Genomic DNA, 19076 nt, shown 5'->3' with positions numbered 1-19076 from the left:
TAATTCAAGGACTTTTTTTTTTAATATGGAAAGTGCTATCGTGTCAGTGTTGCTGTTTTTGGGATGAGGGAATTGCAGCTGTAGGTTTGTTTGTCTGCTTGCAGCAAGGGCCTGTTTTCTGGGAACTACATGTCATAGGCCTGTTATTGTACCTGCTTCTGTTATTAACCTAGAGGGTAGATTACGTTTGGGACCTTGCATTTGAAAGGAAGGACACACAACTCACTTGGAGATATGGATAATCTTTTGATTAGCTTGGATTTTTTTTAAAAAGTCGAAACCCCCCAACCAACCAATAAATTTAAGTACCCTTGAAAATCAGCACTGTTGTCATTGCAATGCATACTACACTGCTTGTCCTAAATACTTATCCCTGAATTGGTATTTTCATTGAATTAATAAGTCGAGCAATGGGTGGGTATAGTGGATGGTGGGGAAAGTGCAGAGCAAGTACACAGAATTGAAAATTAGATTCATTTTGAATTTCGTCATGTTTTTGCATGGGACAGGATTAAACTAAGTCCCTTTCTGCCTTTATTGAAGAATTGCCGTTGCCTGTTGTGCACATTCACCAGCAACTGCACCCGGTGTAGATCATCTGATTTATTTTCCTCCAACCCTCTATTCTTTCTCTTTCTTACCGTGCCCCCCCCCCCCCCCCCCCCATACATACACACACACAAATCACCAGTCCTATGGCATTTCCTTCACTGGATTAAGCTGTGATCTTTGAGGCTATAGACCTGAACAAATATCTAGAAAAGGCTTTACATGATTTTTCTAGCCACTGATAGCAACTTAAGCTTGCTTGCCTCAGCATTTTCAGGATGATACCTCTGGGCTTCTTGCCTTACCGAGGATCAGGCTGCTGGTTCGGTGAGCCTGCTCCAGCTCCAGGAACCAAGTTTGTAACATTTCTGGTAATCCTGCAGAAACTCTGCTGTTTGTGGTGTATCCAACAAATGTAGGTTATTTCTCAGTAAATGATTCTCTGGGCTTTTGTTTTCAGCTCTAAACAATACTTGGTCCTCTTAGACTTGCACTGCTGTTCTCCCGGAAATCATTTATGATTCCTGCCAAATTTTCTTTTCTCATGTAATGTTCTTGTATCTTCTCATTCCAAAATGGAACTATTGATGATGAAGTGGAGAAAGAGCATTCTGCTCTTTTAATAGTTTTTTTTTCAGCCTTCTCACCTGAACAAGCAAGCCAGCATCTGAATGCAGATTGAACATAAGAAATAGGAGCAGGAGTCGGCCATTTGGCCCCTAGAGCCTGCTCTGCCTTTCAGTAAGATTATGGATGATCTGATCATGGACTCGGCTACACTTCCCTGCCCGCTCCCCATAGCCCTTTACTCCCTTATCACTCAAAAATCTGTGTATCGCCGCCTTAAATATATTTAATGACCCAGCCTCCACAGCTCTCTGGGGCAGAGAATTCCACAGATTTACAACCCCCAGAAGAAATTCTCTCATTTCCGTTTTAAATGGGTGACCCCTTATTCTGAAACTTTGCCCCCTAGTTCTCGATATCCCCATGAGGGAAAACATCCTCTCTGCATCCATCTTGTCGAGTCCCCTCAGAATCTTATACGCTTCAATAAGATCACCTCTCTTTCATCTAAACTCCAATGAGTATAGGTCCAACCTGCTCAACCTTTCTTCATGATAACCCCTTCATCTCGGGAATCAACCTCGTGAACCTTCTCAACTGCCTACAGTGAAAATATATCCCTCCTTAAATAAGGAGGCCAATACTGTATGCAATACTCCAGGTGTGGTTTTGCCAATGCCCTGTACAACTGTAGCAGGACTTGCCTAGCTTTAAACTCCATCCCCCTTGCAATAAAGGACAACATTCAATTTGCCTTCCTAAGAACTTGCTGTACCTGCATGCTAACTTTGTGTTTCATGTACAAGATCCCTGTGTACCGCAGCATTTTGTAATCTCTCCCCCACTTAAATAATTTAGCTTTTTTATTTTTCCTACCAAAGTGGATAGCCTCACATTATCCCACATTATACTCCATCTGCCAAATCTTTGCCCACTCACTGAGCCTATCTATATTTCTTTGCGTCCTCCTCGCAACTTGCTTTCTCACCTATCTTTGTATCATCAAATTTGGTTACATTACACTAGGTCCCTTAATTCAAGTCATTAATATAGATTGTAAATAGTTGAGGCCCCAGCACTGATCCCTGTGCCACCCCACTAGTTAGTTTGCCAACTTGAAAATGACCCATTTATCCCGACTGTTTTCTGTCAGTTAGCCAATCCTCTATCCATGCTAATATATTACCCCCAGCCCTGTGAGCTCTCTTGTGCAGTAACCATTTATGTGGCATCTTATCAAATGCCTTCTGGAAATTCAAATACACAGCATCTACTGGTTTCCTTTTATCCACCCTGCTTGTTAAATCCTCAACACTAGCAAATTTGTCAAACATGATTTCCCTTTCATAAAACCATGATGAGTGCATTGAGTGGTTGGGGTGAAATTTCTGTTTCTTTCCCCCCCGCTTCGTAATTCCAGGATATATATTCAACTTGTTTGTAGTGTCCACATCAATCTATTAGCAGAGATTAGGTAGCTCTGCACATTCCATCTGGCGATTTTGGTGTGTGTTTTCAAATGAATTGTGGTGAGAAATTAACTGGAAGAACAAGGGCTGTGCTTCATTTGAGTTGTGACTGTAGAATATCTTGATGTGCTGCCTTTATTAACTAGGTAAATTCCAATTGAATTGAGGTTGTGTTCGGTGTGATGCAGATGTCCAATTTCATTGGTCAAAAAAATATTGGCTCAAACAATGTTCTGTTGGTGCTGAAATGTGGATTTCAGTTGTGCATGGGGACAAGAAAACTACTGTCAAATATAATTGAATCTGATGGACAATAACTTTTCCCTATTTCTTAGCTCCTTTGAAACCTTCTGAGACCCTTTTTGAACTTGGGTTTGAGAAAATGGGAAAGAAGCAAAACAAAGAGCAAGTTCCTCCAGTATCCGCTCTTGAGCAACAGCAACAGCAACAGAAACCAACCTCTGGAGGAAAGGTGATCAAGAAACCCAGTGGTGATGCAGGGATGAAGCACAAGATGTTTCCTTCTTTGGAGGCTGCTGTTAAAGCTGTACGTGCACAAGAAATATATATATATTTTTTTTTTTCCATATTTTCTGTTTGTTCTGGCTTTTCAGTATTGTGGATTTCAGTTGCTGCACTAAACTGATTTTGGTTAGAAACCTGTTGAAATTTTGGTTGACATAATTGAAGTTTAAAGAAATCTACCTGTTTGTGTTGGTTATTGAGTTTCTCTATTTATTCTTCCTACTTAAATCTTATTTCACATTTAATACATTTTAAGTAATGGATTTTTGACACTCCTGCTCTATAATCTATCTGATGACATAACCAATATTGAGAGCTAGTCTTTGGGGTGATATGAGGCTGCTTGCCTGACCTATCTCAACCATGTTATTACACCAATGTATTGTGCTAGTAAGCTGCTCATGTGTTCTGATTCTGTAATCTGGTAAATTGAACAGTGATTTTGATGCCACGTTTGAAATGAGAGCTTGAGTCCCAACACTTGGCTTGGAGTTGGTGGCCTCATTTAAAGAGCTAAACTTAACTCCTGCTGGAACTTACCTGCCTCCAGTCAAAAGCTATTCTGCAAATGCCAGATAATTGTAGTGTTGCCTAGTTATATAAATTGAGCTTATAGGTACTGCCATATAAACTAAAATGTAGTTCTTTTTTCTGCAGCTTGATTTGAAAGAACTTCAGGAACAGCTGGATAAAAGCCAGAACTTGTTTCCTGGAAATCCATCTGTCTGGGTGAAGGATTTGGCTGGATACCTAAATTATAAGTTACAAGCACCAGAGGCAGACCCTACCCTCAGTCAATATTCTTACGGTCAGTTGGATTTTAACCTTGATGTATTGTCATTTTAGTTAGTACTTTCTGTTAACCTTTGTCTGTGTAATAGACATAAATTCAGTCATGCATCACTTAAGCATTGTGTTGTGTAGCTGGCACCTGTAAGAAAAACACCTATTCAACCCAAAACTATCCTAGGAGTTTTACATTTTAAGACACAAATATTTAAAATTCCCAGTATCAACTGAGCACTCTTGCTTGGACCAATTATTTGCCTTTTTGACTGGAAAAGGCATTGCAAACCAACCACACTGATTAAGCATGTGGCCTATTCATAAATGTGAGATCCATTATGGTTTGCAAATGTGTGGATTACCCACCGCACCTGACCAGTTGTTTGCAGGGCAAGAATGGGCATGTCTGCTGACAAACTTCAGACTGACTGGTGAACAACTTCAAATGAAGCCGGAATCTTTCATGAGTCACTCCGCAAGTATATTACATGGTTCCAGCAACCATCACAATATATTAAATGGAATTACCGGCAATTGATTCGTAGTTGCCCAAAAAGTAACATGATTTGCTGAAAAATAGATTTCTGCACTCTGCCATCTTTGTGGTATCTTTATTTTTGACACACTTGTTAATTATTTGCTAATTTAAGGTCAACCTGTGTGATGAAACATGTTCAGAGTTACAGGATAATGGTTTGATTGCTTGAAAGTTCATTATTTTACTTCGTATTTCATGAGCTTTCATTTTTTGGCTTATGCCATGCATCATTTCGAAGCTGATCATACAAGTTTCTTGTTCGCTCTTGTACTTCGTAGATTTCAGGAGTTATGAGAGTGACTTGTGTGATGAGCACAGTATTGACATTTTTAAATAACTGATATTTTACCTTTCTTCTTTCTTCCCCCTTGCTTCTGTTATGTAAGCACCTGGCCTCTGTTAAGTCTCTCTTGCTACATGGCTAAAACAGAAACTTGAAAGTACCAGTGTACTGTGATGAGCATTGACCTCTCTTGGAAATTGTTTATCTTTAAATTAATCCATTCGAGCTAAACTCACTGGAAACTATGCTGGAGCATGTTAGTACCACCTCCTTCTTTAACAACATATGACAGAGAGGAGAGGGCAATGATTTTTCTTAAGGCAAGAGACAGAAGTTCTATTCAACATTCATGCAAAAATGTTTTTTTTCCCCCTGCTAGATGTAGTTTCCAAAGCTGACGAGGGCAAAAGTGGTTCCAGCTCTCCCATAGCTCGTAGAAAATTTGTTGCAGACATATTTAGATGTGAATTTGCAGGTTTCCAGAGGAAGCCATTTGTTGTTGATGATGACGCTTTCTTATCTGGCTTCTGCATCCGTACAGTGGGATTTTGCTTCCCCCACCTGCCTTTTCCTCATTCTGGATTCATGTGTGCCATGGTGCACTGAAAGTTTTGATGTTTTAGCGCAGTGACTAGTAAACTTTTTTTAAATGAACTGTGAACCTGGAAATCATAGAATAGTACAACACAGAAGGAGGCCATTCGGCCCTTTGAGTCTGTGCCAGCTCTTTCGAAGGTCAATCCAGTTAGTCCCATTCTCCTGCTCTTTCCCTATATCCCTGCAATTTTTTTTCTCCAAGTATTTACCCAATTCTCTTGAAGGCTACTGTTGAATCTGTATCCACCACCCTCTTGCATTCCAAATCCTAACCACTCAGTGTGTTTATTAAAAAAAAGTTTTCTCATGTCACCTTTGGTTCTGTTGACAATTGTCTTAAACCTTTGCCCTCTTGTTAATGACCCTGCAGCCACTAGAAACAGTTGCACTTTATTTACCCTATCTAAACCATTCATGATTTTAAACACCTCTATCAAATCTCCGCGGTCTTATCTGCTCTAAGGAGAACACCAGCTTTTCCGGTCTATTCATGTAACTATAATCCCTCAAGCCATTCTAGTAAATCTCTCTCCCAAACCTTCACATCCTTTCGAAAGTGTGGGGCCCAGAATTGGATACACTACTCCAGCTGGGGCTGAACTAGTGTTTAATATAGGTTTACCATAACTTCCTGGATTTTGTATTCTGTGGCACTATTTATAAAGCCAAGGATTCCATATGCTGCTTTAACTGCTTTGTTGATCTGTTCTGCCTCCTTCAAAGATTTCTGCACAACCACCCCCTTTAACATTGTACCATTTAGTGTGTATGGTCTCATTCTTTCTACCAAAATGTTGAATCACCTCACTTTCTGCATTGAATTTCATCTGTCATGTGTCTGCCCATTCTAATAGCCTGTCTTTAAGTCTATTAAAATGTTCCTTAGTGTTTACTACAATATGCTTTGAAGGGGGCACCTGGGTTTGAACCAGGGACCTCTTGATCTGCAGTCAAATGCTCTGCCTCCGTCCAATGGAAATAAGGGGTATGTACTCAAATTGGCAGAATGTGATGTGATCACGTACACCTGGGGATCTGGGCCTCAACTTTTCATTATTTTCTAAATGACTTGGATGAAGGAATAGAGAGCCATATATCTTAAGTTTTCTGATGACACTAACCTTAGGTGGCACAATAAATAGTGCAGAAAGCTTGAGGGTGTAAGAGTACTCTTCCAGTTTGCTGACCTTGAAGATGTTAGCCTGATGTTGAAATACAATTGCATGGATACTGGGAGCACCTTGATATTTTGCTCTAGTGGCTGTTCTTTTTGTGCAAGTAAGTGTGTGGCAGAATGCAATTTAACCTGCACCATTATGATGATCAGCAAAAATAATGGAAGAATTAAATGTTTAGACACGAATCCGAACCGAAAGCAATACTAAACATTTTATATTTCTGCTGGTGCTTCATGATGTCCAGAATTTGCTTCAATTCTAATTGTTGTTCACTCCATTTAAAATTCGACTTGCTAGAGCCAAGTGTTCTTAACTAACTTTTAAAGTCACTTGTTTTATAGACTATCCACATAGCCTTGTGAGTAAAGAGCTTCGGAATATTATCAAATCGCTGCTGGGAAAAGCTTCAGACCACCTGGAGCACTTCTTTGACCACTGCATCTACACTATGTTGCGCGAACAAGATAAGACCACAGGTAAGTAATTACTAAGAACCATTTTAGTGCTTTTATGCCATTATAAGTGATTGTGATGTTGGGTCCAATGACAATGTCACAGTGGAATTCACTTCAATTCAACTTGGGAAGCATTTAACAGTGTTCCACTTGACACCAACTTTATTTTTCTCTGACCATTTCTCAAGTCTCTTGTGGACTGTGATCTTGCATAGAGGCTTTAGCATCACTCCTTCAATTAAGCTACTTTGGCAACTTTCCAATTTTGACTTTGCAAAATTTTAAATGGGCAATTAAAAAAAAAACTTCAAAACTTCCCCCATATTAATGTCCAACATGGCTTCACTAATGAAACCTGCAATGTTTTTTTACAAAGTTAATAACCAAGTATAAAGCCATAAACAGCATGGGCTTGAACGCCTGTCGGCTAAACACAGTGACAAAATAAAGGTTTCACAATTCGGTGCCCTTCATTTTAAGTAAGAATTACTAAATGTGGTGTTTCACAGTAGGCAATCAAAGATTCTAAGCATTTAAGGGGGGGACCATTTCAATTTACTGGCTTTTTAAAATAAAATCATTCTCTGGTGTGAGCATTGCTGGCATAGCTGGCAATTTATTGCCAATCTCTAGCTGCCTGAGAAGATGGGTGACACAGCCTTGAACCGCTGCAGTACATGTGGTGCAGATGCGCTCGATGCTATTTATTGGGGAACAAGTTCCAGGATTTTGACCCAGCATCGATGAAGGAACAGTTATGCAAGTTCAAGTCAGGATGATGTGTGGCTTACATAAGAACATAAGAACTAGGAACAGGAGTAGGCCATCAAGCCCCTCGAGCCTGCTCCACCATTCAACAAGATCATGGCTGATCTGGCCGTGGACTCGGCTCCACTTACCCGCCCACTCCCCATAACCCTTAATTCCCTTATTGGTTAAAAATCTATCTAATAGTGATTTTAATGCATTCAAAGAGCTAGCCTCAACTGCTTCTTTGGGCAGAGAATTCCACAGATTCACAATCCTCTGGGAGAAGAAATTCCTTCTCGACTTGGTTTTAAATTGGCTCCCCTGTATTTTGAGGCTGTCACCCTGACCAGTGGAAACAACTTCTCTGCCTCTATCTTGTCTATCCCTTTCATTATTTTAAATGTTTCTAAGATCACCATTCATCCTTCTGAACGCCGAGTAAAGACCCAGTCTATTCAATCTATCATCATAAGGTAACCCCCTCATCTCCGGAAACAGCCTAGTGCATCGTCTCTGTACACCCTCCAAAGCTAGTATATCCTTCCTTAAGTAAGGTGACTAAAACTACACGCAGTACTTCAGGTGCGGCCTCACCAATACCCTGTACAGTTGCAGCAGGGCCTCCCTGCTTTTGTACTCCATCCCTCTCGCAATGAAGGCCAACATTCCATTCGTCTTCCTGATTACCTGCAAACTAACTTTTTGGGATTCATGCACAAGGACCCCCAGATCCCTCTGCACTGCAGCATGTTGTAATTTCTCCCCATTCAAATAATATTCCCTTTTACTGTGTTTTTTTTTCCCAAGGTGGATGATCTCACATTTTCCGACATTGTATTCCATCTGCCAAATCTTAGCCCATTCGCTTAACCTATCTAAATCTCTTTGCAGCCCCTCTGTGTCCCCTACACAACCTGCTTTCCCACTAATCTTTGTCATCTGCAAATTTTGTTACACTACACTCTGTCCCCTCTTCCAGGTCATCTATGTATATTGTAAACCGTTGTGGTCCCAGCACCGATCCCTGTGGCACACCACTAACCACCGATTTCCAATCTGAAAAGGACCCATTTATTCCGACTCTCTGCTTTGTTAGCCAGCCAATTCTCTATCCATGCTAATACATTTTCTCTGATTCCGCGTACCTTTTATCTTCTACAGTAACCTTTTGTGTGGCACCTTATCGAATGCCTTTTGGAAATCTAAATACACCACATCCATCGGTACACCTTTATCCACCTTGCTCGTTATATCAAAGAATTCCAGTAAATTAGTTAAACATGATTTCCCCTTCATGAATCCATGTTGCGTCTGCTTGATTTCACTATTCCTATCTAGATGTCCCGCCATTTGTTCCTTGGAGGGGAATTTTGAGGTAATCATAGAAATTTATGGCACAGAAGGAAGCCATTCAGCCCATGTCTGTCAGCCAAAAAAGAGCTATTCATGCTAATCCCACTTTCCAGATCTTGGTTTGTAGCCTTGTCGGTTGCATATCAAAGCACTTTTTAAATGTCATGAGGTTTCTTCTGCTACTGCCCTTTCAAGGAGTGAGTTCCAGACCCTCACCACCCTCTGGGTGAAACAATTTCCCCTCCACTCCCCTCATGATGGTGGTTGCAAGCATCTGCTACCCTTATCCTTCTAGGTGGTGGAGTTTACGCATTTGGGAAGTGTTGCTGAAGTCTTTACGATTTGCTGCAGTTCATCCTGTAGATAGTTCACACAGCAGCCACAGTGTGGTGGAGGTAGTGGATGAGGTACTGATCAAGCAATCTGTTTTGTCCTGCATGGTGTCTAGCTTTGAGTAGAGCTGCAGCTGCACTCATCCAGGTAATTGGAGAGTATACTATCACTATCCTGGCTTTTGCCTTGCAGCTGGTGGGTTGTCTTTGGAGAGTTACACAAGAACATAAGAAATAGGAGTAGGCCATAAGGCCCCTTGAGCCTGCTCTGCCATTCAATAAGATCATGGCTGATCTAATCATGGACTCAGCTTCACTGCCCTGCCTGTTCCCCATAACCCCTTTTCCCCTTATTGTTTAAGAAACTGTCTCTGCCTTAAATTTATTTAATGTCCCAGCTTCCACAGCTCTGAGGCAGCGAATTCCACAGATTCACAACCCTCGGAGAAGTTTCTTCTCATCTCATTTCTGAATGGGCAGCCCCTTATTCTAAGATCATGTCCTGTAGTTCTAGTCTCCCCCACCAGTGGAAACATCCTCTCTGCATGCACCTTGTCAAGCCCCCTCAATCTTATACAATCACCCCTCATTCTTCTGAATTAGGTGAGACAGTTAACATAGAATACCCAGTCTCTGACTTGCTCTAGTAGCCACTGCATTTATGTGCCTGGTCCTTGAGTTTCTGGTCCTTGGAGACACGCATGAAGTTGATGACATGGGACTTGATGGTAATGACATTGAATGTCAAGAGGAGATTGTTAGGCTTGCATTGGAACTGGGCAATGCCTGGTATTAGTGAACAGCTGCACTTTTGACGTGATGGAAGGAAGATCATTCATAAAGCAACTGAAGATATTTGGACCTGGGGCACCGCCCTGAGGAACTCCTGCAGTGATGTCCTGGGGGCTCAGGTGATCAGTCTCCTTCCATCTTCCTTTGTGCTACGTATAATTTCAGTCACTGGAGAGTTTTCCCCCTGAACTCCATCAATTTCCATTTTACTAAGGGCTCCTTGGAGCCACACACAGTGGAATGGTGCCTTGATGGTAAAGGCAGTCACTCGCCTTGTCTCTGGAATTCAGCTCCATTCCATGTTTGGACCAAGGCTGTAAACCTTGAGTCAACTGGCCCTAGTAGAACCCAAACTGAACATCGGTGAGCAGGTTATTGGTGAATAAGTGCTGCTTGATAGCACTGTTGCTGACTCTTTCCATCATTTTGTTGAAGATTAAGAGTAGGCTGATGGTGCAGTAATTGAACAGGTTGTACTTGTCTTGCTGTTTGTGGAGCGTACATACCTGGACAGTGTTCCACATTTTTGGGTAGATGTATTTGATAAAATACCACATAGACGTTGCAAAATTGAAGCAGATGGGATTAAAGAGACAGTGACTGCTTGAATACAAAATTTTTTAAGGGACAGAAAGTAGTAGTGAAAGTTTTTTTTTCCAGACTGGGAGGAGGTATGCAGTGGTGTCCCCCAGAGTTCGGTGTTGGGACCACTGCTCTTTTTTTGATTTAGAATAATGACCTGGACTTGGGTACACAGGGCATAATTTCAAAGTTTGCACATTACACAACTCAAATGTACTTCACGGTGAAGAGGAGGATAGTAATACACTTCAGGAGGATGTAGGCAGATTGGTGAAATGGGCAGACACATGGCAGGCAGATGAGATTTAACACTGACGTGTGAAATGATTAATTTTGGTAAGAAGGATGAGGTGAAGCAATATAAATGGTACAATTTTAATGGTGGTGTAGGAACCCAGAGATCCAAGGGTGTACATTCACAAGTTTTTGAAGGTGGCAGGACAAGTTGCGATGGCTGTTAAAAAGGCATGTGATTCTTGACTTTATAAATAGTGGCATAGAGTACAAAAGCAAGAAAGTTATGCTAGGGCCCAGCTTGGGTATTGTGCCCACTTCTGGGAACCACACTTTAGGAAGGATGTCAAGACCTTGGAGAGAGTGCAGAGCAGATTAACTGGAATGGTACCAGGGATGAAATACTTCAGTTACTTGGAGACTGGAGAAGCTGGGGTTGTTCTAGTTTAGAGCAGAGGTGGCTAAGAGGAGATTTGACAGGTGTTTAAAATCTCTCGGTGGTTCTGATGGATTAAATAAGGAACTGTTTCTAGTGGAAGAAGGGTCGGTAACCAGAGGACACAGATTTAAGGTAATTAGCAAAACAACCAGAGGGGGAGAAAGTTATGCAACAATTTGTTATAGCGTAGTGTGCTCTGCCTGAAAGTGTGATGGAAGCAGATTCAAAAGGCAATTGGATCAATACTTAGGGGGGGTGGAAATGCAGGTTTTGGGGAAAGAGCAGGGGACTGGGACTAATTGAATAGCTTTCAATGTGCTGGCACAGACCTGATGGGCCAAATGGCCTCCTGTTGTGCTGTATCATTCATTGTGTTGTAATGTACTGGAATAACTTGGCTAGGAGTATGGGTAGTTCTGGATCACATGTCTTTGTATCTACAGCTGAGGTGTTGTTGGGGTCCCAGTGGACTCTGCTGTTACATGGCGTGAATCTAATTGGCTGAACATTGCCATCTGTGATGGTGAGGCCTCCAGAGGAGTCTGAGAAGCATCATCCACTTAGCACTTCTGGCTTAAGTTGGTTGCAAATGCTTCACCCTTGTCTTTTGCACTTGCATGCTGGGCTCTGCCATCTTTGAGAATAGGGATGTTCATCTAGCCTCTTTCCTGTTACTTAATTGTCTACCACCATGCATGACTGGATGTTGCAGGACTGTATAACATTAACCTGATTCATTGGGATTGCTATTCTCTGACTATCGCATAATATTTTTGCATTTTAGCATGCATGTAGTCTTGGGTTGTAAATTCAAATTGACAGGATACTTTTCTGCAATTTCTCATCTGTAAGATTGACTAGATTACCTTTAATCACTGATTCTACCCTACTAACGTAGATTAGAACAGGAATGGTTTAGAACATAAGAACGTAAGAAATAGGAGCAGGAGTAGCCCATTCGGCCCTTTGAGCCTGCTCCACCATTCAATAAGATCATGGTTGATCTTCTACCTCATCTCCACCTTCCTGCACTATCCCCATATCCCTCATCCCTTAGTATCCAAAAAGCTATCGACCTGTCTTGAATATACTCTCTACCTGAGCATCCGCAGCTCTGTGGAGGAGAGAATTTCAAAGATTCACAGACCCTTTGAGTGAAGAAATAATAGAAATTGTATTGTGCATCAGACTTTTTAGTACTGATGGGAAACCTGATAACTTGTGGCCAAAGGAAGGAATGTCCAAGTGTATCCAAAGCATAGCAAACAGTTTACTATATTTTTTTTAAAACCTTGCTTCTTTCAGGTGAATCTCTGCATGGCTACAGAATTTGCATTCAGGCTATATTGCTGGACAAACCTAAAATTGGAACAATGAATCTAGGAAAGGTAAGCACAGATTGCACAAAATATTATAGCTTTGTTTTGTTTTTTTAAAAAATCAGGGCATACTTTGTATACGAGTGGTGGCAGGTCACTTATTGCAGACTTGAGCAGGACAGCCAGTACAAATTTGTTGAATGCAAATTGTTTGTAAAATTTTTTTTGAAGCGGTTACTGATTTTGAATAGATTAAGGGAATGCAGGAGAGGTAATGTACAGTGTATGGATTTTCAGAAGACATTTTAAGATTTCTCACGAGGCCCATTAGAAAAATGCAGGCATCTGGTATAAGAGGAAATGTAGCAGTTTGGATAGAAAGTTAGTTGTTGGACATTAAACGGTTCACTTAAATGGGTGCTGTTCTGAGGAGAGGGTGGGGCTTGGTCAATGCTAGGTCAATTTTTGTTTCCAGTGTATGTAGATGATTTGGACTTTGGCATGTCATGAGATAGAAAATAGCCGCATAACCAAAAAGTAATATGGAGGAGGCAAACTCTTTTGCTGTCTACTCTGGAAGGTGATACAGACCACATTGCGTTCAGGGTAAAACTAATCATCAAATTTAATTAAATGTTAAGATAATTCCTACGAAAGTAGAAAAACACATACTTCTAATTCATAAACTATTTCAAAACAAAAAGCGTGTCCAGTCTCCTTGTTTTTCAATAGCTTTTGATTGAGTATGCATTAGCCTCCTCATGTGGGTGAGGCAGTCTGGAATAGATAACTGGGGACCACTGGGTGACTCCTCCATTACTTTAATATTAAATCTGCCTCCATCACATTCTTAACAGTAAAGAAATTGAAATATTAATCATTGAGCGGGTATGGTGTAATCAGTAGTCGTCTAACCACACCTGATGGCTCACCATTTTTTTGACACCTATCTCCTCTTGGACACTGAAGCAGATGCATTTTGCCTACTTCAGAAATCTGTGGACTGACATGCTACTATTTCCAAGAGTGGTCTAGCCTAATCAGACTACAGGCAATGAGATGAACAATGAAGGCTGGCCACATTTTCATTGTGATAGAATGCAGCTAAAACATAACCCGTTGAGTGGAACTTTTGTTTTTCTATAAATTGAAGTTAATTTACCCTTCCCATACAGAAATTATCCTCATTTCATGCAGGACAAAATCTTTGCTTTGGTCACAGTAGTGAACCCAGCTGAAGGTTCAAAATAAATAATGCTCAATCTTTTTGGAGCAACGATGCTGACTGCCAGTACAAGTACAGCCTTTTTCAAGAATGTTGCTGGGGATGGAGCAATATCCAGTCTATTTGTGTCAATTAGGCAAATTTAGATGCAGGTCGGATAACTGCTCCTTGTATCCAGTGTAATTAAGGAATAAGCAATGAGACAATTTCATCTGCGGAATGTGATAGTTTTGCGCAGTTCAGTCCTCTTGGGAAATTTTTATTGAGCATGAGGGGTAGTTTTGAACACACTGATGGCAGGAATCCTTGCCTGCTGTCTCTGTGGATGTTGTCTCCCCGGCCCCCGGAGTCCTTTATATTTAAAATTCCTATTGACAGGGCTGCCTGATTGTTCACACTTATTGCAAATAGCAAATTTTAGCTAAACTTGCAAATAATTCAAATAAATTGTGTAAAGTTGCAATATTTTTATGAAAAGGAATAAAATGTCTGGTTTGTGGAGGTGAATTGCAGTTTAGCAATAAATATAGAATATGGGTAGAGTTCTTGCTTACCCCAGTGTGACTTCTCATTCTTTACAGGGCAAGTGGTGTTAGAAAACAGGACTTCTGGGGTATTCATAAAATATTGAGACTACCAGGTTTTAATAGATTTGAGATCTGTTGGAGTAACGTGCTGTATTTTAAAAAGCAGGGAGGGGATTGATGGTAGAGCATTTCGACACTAATTTAATCACTTGTAATGTGAATGGGTTTAGGGCCCCAGTGAAAAAAGAGAACGTATGTTTTTTTTTCTCCATCCTTAATGATCCACAAATGGAATTGCAGCTTTAAATAAGTCCAATATGTGGGAATGCAATTTGTGTTAATTACAAAGCAAAAGGGCTTTCTCATGTTGATAAATTTCACCTTTACAGTTTTTTAACCTGGCAAATATTTATTACTCATTAGTGTTTTTAATTTTTCAGTACCTGGAATTGCTGAGGTCCCAGCAAAACAAACCAATGAAATGCCTCAGCATCATGTGGGCCCTAGGGCAGGCTGGGGCAGATTTGGCAGAAGGATTGAAGGGTAAGGAATTGATGCTTAACTTGGGATATTTGGAAATTAATCGATTTGATTTGTTTTATGCTGTGGTTTAGTACTATCCGAATATTCACCATATCCCTCCAACTCTCGCTCTTGGGGTTTCTGAACTTCTACAATTGGTGCATACATTAACATGTTTTAAAGGTAGAACGGTGGAAACTCTTAATTGAAACCAGATTTTAATTACAATGGTCATCTTCATACAAGGTTTCCCTCTTTTCTCTTGAGAATTTGAGCAAAATTCATATTTAGATTGAAGCAATTTTTAGTTGAAGGAATTCTTCATCCATTTGCAATATATTCTGGTCTAGCAAAGTTACGATTTTCTTCCTCCCACTTTAGTATGGCTTAACATCATGCTTCCTGTATTGGGTGTCAAAGCTCTGTCTGCCTATTCAATCAGCTACTTGGACAGATTGCTAATGTGAGTATGCACTATCTTTTTAATGAGATTTTAAAATATGGAAAACCTGTACCAAAATCCATATTGTATGGCTCCATGATATAATCACAAATTTCAGCATAGAAGACGGGCATTTGTTTTCCTCCATGAAGTTATTTGCTGCTCTTTCCCTCTACCATTTTAATATTATTTTTTTAATATTGTAATTGGCTTCAGTTGCCATTTGTAAAGCATTCATTACCCTAAATATCTGGCAAGGGTAGTCCAGTTGTTGACACTGAACTTGCAACCCAGAGGTCTGGAGTTCGGATCCCATTATGGCAAGTTGAGAAATTGAATTCAGTAAAGTCTGATAACTTGTGGACTAACATGGAATTTGCCGGATTGTTGTAAAACCGAACTGACTCGCTTTGTTCTTCAGAGAAGGGAGAATTCTGAGCTACCCAAAGGCAGAATAGACAGACATGGCATTCCTACAAGACATCCACCTCACCTCAGAACATGGAGTATTGGCTGGAACAAATACAGGCTTCCCTCTGCTTGCCCCAAGTAGGGGTGGCCACATTAATGAACGGAAACCTTGCCTTTACTCTGGAGACCACAGTCCCTGCAGAGGATGGCTGCTTCATCCTTGGAAAAGATTGAATAACAGTAGAGTGCTATAATCTTTAATTAGTACATGCTTCTGCCCCCACCGCATTCATCACATTAGTGTTTTTCTGTACAAATGGAAAGCACATTACTCATGGGTGAAAACCTTAACTATGACTAAAAGCTCAGTCACTCACTCCTTGTCTAGAATGATGGACAAAATGGTCAGTTATAGTCCATTCCTCACTGTCGAGTCTGAGATGCAGACTTCAAAATTAAACCGGTCGTGCAATGAATAAATGCAATTCATTTATTTTGAGCAATGTTATCATTTCCATTGAGCTGAAACTGATCGTAAGTACTTCACAGCTTCATTCCAGATAAGGTCAAGTACTTGTGACATTCCCAGATCTGTCGCCATCTAATCTTGTGACAGACTGCCAGTTTATTACAGAAATTTGGGTTCTGACTGCATTTAGCTTGGCAGGAAGATATGTTCATCGTCATTATGTACTAGATTTACTTATCGGATCCAAGTCTAAGTGTGCTGTGTAAATTTTTCCACCCTCTGACAAAGTAGTTTGCCTAATGCATGTGTTAATCCTTTGCCATTATCCTAATGTCCTGGAATTTGCAGTCAGCAGTGAAGGAACATTCACCTTGCTGATAGCTGCCCATGAAGTTTTTGCTGGCTTTAGAGCAGAGACTTGCTCTAATCTGGTGTCTGTTCCAGCACGACTCCCTCTACAGGGGATCTGTAGCATCTGTGAGCATGCAAAGAAACAGCGAGGCTCTTAAACCAGAGGCTCGTAAACCAATTACATTGAAGAATTCTCTGAGACACGCAGGGGGAATTTTAACTTCTTTGGATGAGAGGTTAGAGTTTTAAAAAAAAAAACTTAATCCCAATCTGCCTACTTCTGGATTTTAACAGGGGAGGGCAACCAAACCACTCTGAGGCGGATCATCCATTTAAATATAATGAGGCTGGTGTGCCTCCATGGTGATCTGCCATTACAAATTTAACTGGCTGGTCGGGTTTCCTGCACTTTGGGGAACCTGCCAGTTAGAGAGGCGAGGACTGCTGGACCCTTTCCGTTTACCTCCTGGATCCAGTGTCCCTACCTCATCCACTCTCCGCGTTCTGTTATCTGCAGCCTGGTGCCGCAGGCTACCTGCCTGCAGTCAGCCATCCTCTATCTGGCTGGCTGCGGACAGGAAATGGAGCTTTCAGGCCCAGCCGTTGAATTAGGCAGGACCTGCTTAGAAACAAATTTTCCCGTGTTTCCTGACCGCTCTCCAGGCCCCCCAACCCCTCCCACTCATGACCTGCCTCCAGATTAAAATTCCAGCTGCAACGTCTAAATCAGGAAGTATAAATTAGATTAAATCATGTCCAGGAAGCAAAATAAAGATTGGGAAATATTGGATTGGGAGAGAGGGGTGAGACCAAGAACAGAAAATGTAAAAAAAAATGTAACTTATAAAAAAAAATCTCGAACACTAACTGCTGATGGAATGACACTCCACACTTGTAAAATGAAATTTTCAGGGTCAGATAGCTTGTTTGGCAGTAATTGTCATTTATCACACTGTTTAAAAATTCACACTTCTGAATGTACCAGCCCTAACTTTTTCTGGTGTCTTTAGTGAGGAACTCGTGGGCAAATACCCCCCACTTCATGGCATTGCATTGATTTCAGCACCGAATCTATAGTTGGGGACTATTAAAGCGCACTCTATGGAGGAGCAGGGTATCTGACGGCAACTGCCGGATTTCTGTCTTGAACTGCGCTTGTGTAGTGCCGGGCGTTGCTGTCCGATTTACTCCATTATAATAGAGCACTAATAGACTCGCCGTTATTCTTGAGGGAAAATCTGGGTCATTGTCAGTTATGCAGTTGAATTGTTAGTTCATACTGTGATCTTTCTAGTTAACTCCACATTTTGTTGGGTGGAAAATTAATCTGAATCAAGAATGAAAGGAGAGCTAGGCCATCAGTGTGAACTTGGATAATGTGTTCTACCCTCATTAAATGGTTAATCTCTTAATATCTGCTTTGATGAACAAGATGTGTTGCTGATTAAACCTTTGATTACATCTCTCATGACTACTTATAATTTTCAGGATGCATTCCAATCTGTCCAAAGGATTTGGAACAATTGGGCCAAAAGACTTTTTCCCACTGCTAGACTTTGCTTACATGCCTAACAACTCGCTTTCACCCAAGTAAGTTAATTCTGATGTTTGCTTATGAACACTGCAGGTTTGAGATTGTTCTAGTCTATGTTTGAAGCAGTTTCATGACTCAATAGTTTTTTTTCTCAAACTATATATGGGCACAGATTAAATGTACCCCACCAAAAATGGCATGAATATTTACTGTGCATTCAAAAATATAATCCTATGCCTGGCTCCAAACTATGGCAATCGATCTCTGTACGCACTACTCCAGTCAGTCTAGTCTGATTCAATGAACGTGTTCTTGATTATAACTAAATACTTAATTAGTATTTGACCATATTGGCTTACACTTTCCTTAAAATCTTCAATCCACTCTTTAATCATATTTATTTGGCTGTTTTAACCTGGTTAATGTGCATAATCTTGACTGCTTTTGTTCAGTTTCTTTGGGCCCAAGTTTCCACATGATTTGCGCCTGATTTTTAGGAGCAACTGGTGGAGAACGGACTATCTTAGAAATCGCAATTCTCCCCTTTTTTTTCTGCAGTTCTAGTCAGGTAGAACAGTTCTACTTTAGAACAGAATTTTTTCTTCAAAAGGGGGCGTGTCCGGCCACTGACTCCTGATTTGAAAGTTTCCACAGTGAAAACGTACTCCAAACTAAAGTAGAATGGAGCAAGTGAAGATTTTTGTAGAACTGAAAAAACCTGTTCTACACATTAAAAAAATTAGGCGCAGGTTACAAATTAGGCGTCCAGAATGAGGTGGGGGGGGAAGGGAACTCATTAAATTCTACAATCAATCCTTATTTATACTTCTACAAATATTATACAAAT

At 40.7% G+C, this 19076-nt stretch overlaps 1 protein-coding gene across 2 annotated transcripts in view; it reads left to right on the top strand.

The window, feature by feature from the left end:
• The window catches only part of tmem214 (transmembrane protein 214), a 61281-nt gene that overhangs the window by 13936 nt on the left and 28269 nt on the right, over positions 1 to 19076 (top strand). For both annotated transcript variants that reach the window (XM_070885113.1, XM_070885112.1), the window contains exons 2-8: positions 2921 to 3132; positions 3768 to 3918; positions 6834 to 6968; positions 12735 to 12817; positions 14941 to 15043; positions 15404 to 15485; positions 18184 to 18285. In XM_070885113.1, the coding sequence (XP_070741214.1) occupies positions 2921 to 3132; positions 3768 to 3918; positions 6834 to 6968; positions 12735 to 12817; positions 14941 to 15043; positions 15404 to 15485; positions 18184 to 18285 (868 nt within the window). The remainder of the gene's footprint in view (positions 1 to 2920; positions 3133 to 3767; positions 3919 to 6833; positions 6969 to 12734; positions 12818 to 14940; positions 15044 to 15403; positions 15486 to 18183; positions 18286 to 19076) is intronic.

Source organism: Pristiophorus japonicus, chromosome 7, assembly GCF_044704955.1.
Source record: "Pristiophorus japonicus isolate sPriJap1 chromosome 7, sPriJap1.hap1, whole genome shotgun sequence".
Taxonomy (NCBI): Eukaryota; Metazoa; Chordata; class Chondrichthyes; family Pristiophoridae; genus Pristiophorus; species Pristiophorus japonicus.
The sequence above is the reverse complement of the archived record's forward strand: the minus strand, read 5'-3'. Positions and strand labels throughout refer to the sequence as shown.